This window comes from Antrostomus carolinensis, unplaced genomic scaffold, assembly GCF_000700745.2.
Source record: "Antrostomus carolinensis isolate BGI_N321 unplaced genomic scaffold, ASM70074v2 scaffold41763, whole genome shotgun sequence".
Lineage (NCBI taxonomy): Eukaryota > Metazoa > Chordata > Aves > Caprimulgiformes > Caprimulgidae > Antrostomus > Antrostomus carolinensis.
Window position 1 is genome coordinate 750 of NW_010306606.1, and position 1,939 is coordinate 2,688.

A 1,939-nucleotide genomic window follows, 5' to 3' on the forward strand; every position below is an offset into this window, starting at 1 on the left:
TTGTGCCCATGGTGGGGATGCCTCAGCAGGGCTGGCACGCTGCTGCTGGCTGAAGGGGTTTGCAGGGAGGGTTGCTCGGGCTCTGCACAGCCCTGGAGGGGCTGTGTGTTCCCCCACCATGGGCTTGGGACCCTTCCCCACCCTGTGGCTGCCTCCCCCTCTGACTGCTTGCTCTGCTGTCTGGGCAGGAGGCACACGCCGTACGGGAACCAGACCGACTACAGGATATTTGAGCTCAACAAGCGGCTGCAGAACTGGACAGAGGTGAGGAACTGCGGGAGAAGAGGGTGGCCAGGGGCAAGGGAACACTCCTAGGTGTGTGTTGGGGATGGGGTCCTCCATGCTGCCTGCCCTCACGAGCTGCCTTGGCTCTGGAAGAAATCCCCTTGGCAGCGGGGTTCTGCCCTGCTGTGCAGGTCCCCAAGCGTCTTGTGCCTCGCTTGGCTGTGGGACAGGGCTCATCATCCCCAGCTCTGAGCGCTCAGCTGGTAGCACAGGAGCTCTGGGCGCTCAGCTGGTAGCACAGCCCTCCGCGGGCTGAGCACGTGGCTGCTGTGCCTGGCAGCCAGCAGCTGTCTGTCTGTCTGTCTGTCTCCCCTCCCTGTAACCTGGCATCTCTTTGCCGCCCCCAGGAATGTGACAATCTGTGGTGGGATGCCTTCACCACAGAGTTCTTTGAGGATGATGCCATGTTAACAATCACTTTCTGCTTGGAGGATGGACCAAAGAGATACAGTGAGTAGCAGCTTGAGCCCTCCTTCCCCAGGCCATTGCTTCTCCAGCAGAAGATGTGGTGGTTGTGCGGCGGGGGGGATGCGGGCAGGGTGTCAGAGCTCAGCTGCTTCCAGCCAGCTGCGATTGGGGGTCCCCCTCCCCGTGCAGCCCCAGGGCACATCTGGGTGAAGCAGATTTACTGACATTATCTTCCTCCTTCTCCTCCTCCAGCGATCGGCCGAACTCTGATTCCCCGTTACTTCCGCAGCATCTTTGAAGGGGGGGCCACAGAGCTCTACTACGTGCTCAAGCACCCCAAGGAGTCCTTCCACAACAACTTCGTCTCTCTGGACTGCGACCAGTGCACCATGGTCACCCAGCACGGCAAGCCCATGTTCACACAGGTACTGTCGGTGCCCGTGGCTTCTCCTGCCCCTCACACCTTTGTCCAACACGCCCTCGTGGCAGCTGCAGTCCCATGGGGTGAGGGACACTGATGGCTTGCTGAGTGCCACACTGTAGTTCCACGTGCCTCAGCCAGCCCTGCAGCACCCCCTTTTTGCAGAGATCCCCTGGCCACTGTGGATTTGGCTTGTGCCGAGTCTCCTGGCAGCCAGGGGAAAGCCCCCGGGAGGGTGTCCCAGTGTGCAGCAGTGGGTTCCCAGGGGATTTAGGGTGGGGGAAGGGGGTAGCAGGCTGTTCCTGACCCTGTGCCCTGCCCAGGTGTTTGTGGAGGGGCGGCTCTACCTGGAGTTCATGTTTGACGACATGATGAGGATAAAGACGTGGCATTTCAGCATCCGCCAGCATCGAGAGCTCATCCCCCGCAGCATCCTTGCCATGCATGTGAGTACCACTCCAGGAGCTCCCCCGGGGCATGAGTGACGTGGGGCTGCTGAGCTCCTCTCCCTGCTGCTCAGGTTGGGGGGACCTGGACTCTGTCCCCCCATCACAGGCCAGAGCATGGGAGGGCCGTCCCCAGCCCAGATGCAGCTGAGCCATCTGTCCCTCTCTCTCCTAGGCACAGGACCCCCAGATGCTGGACCAGTTATCCAAGAACATCACCCGCTGTGGGCTCTCAAACTCCACACTCAACTACCTCCGAGTAAGTGTGTGGGAAGATGGGGGGATGCAGCTCTGCTCCTGGGGATGGATCTCAGGCAGCCATGTCTTGTGCTCTCAACTGCTTGATGCTTGGCTGCCCTGGGGCATGGGGAGGCAGCAG

At 61.0% G+C, this 1,939-nt stretch overlaps 1 protein-coding gene across 1 annotated transcript in view; it reads left to right on the forward strand.

The window, feature by feature from the left end:
* Positions 1-1,819, forward strand: part of LDB1 (LIM domain binding 1) — a gene marked incomplete at its 3' end in the record, with an annotated part of 2,562 nt that extends 743 nt beyond the window's left edge. The window contains 5 exon segments of the mRNA XM_010165180.1: positions 179-264; positions 633-735; positions 946-1,118; positions 1,438-1,560; positions 1,736-1,819. Coding sequence (XP_010163482.1) covers positions 179-264; positions 633-735; positions 946-1,118; positions 1,438-1,560; positions 1,736-1,819 — 569 coding nt within the window.
* Positions 1,820-1,939: the final 120 nt, after the last annotated feature.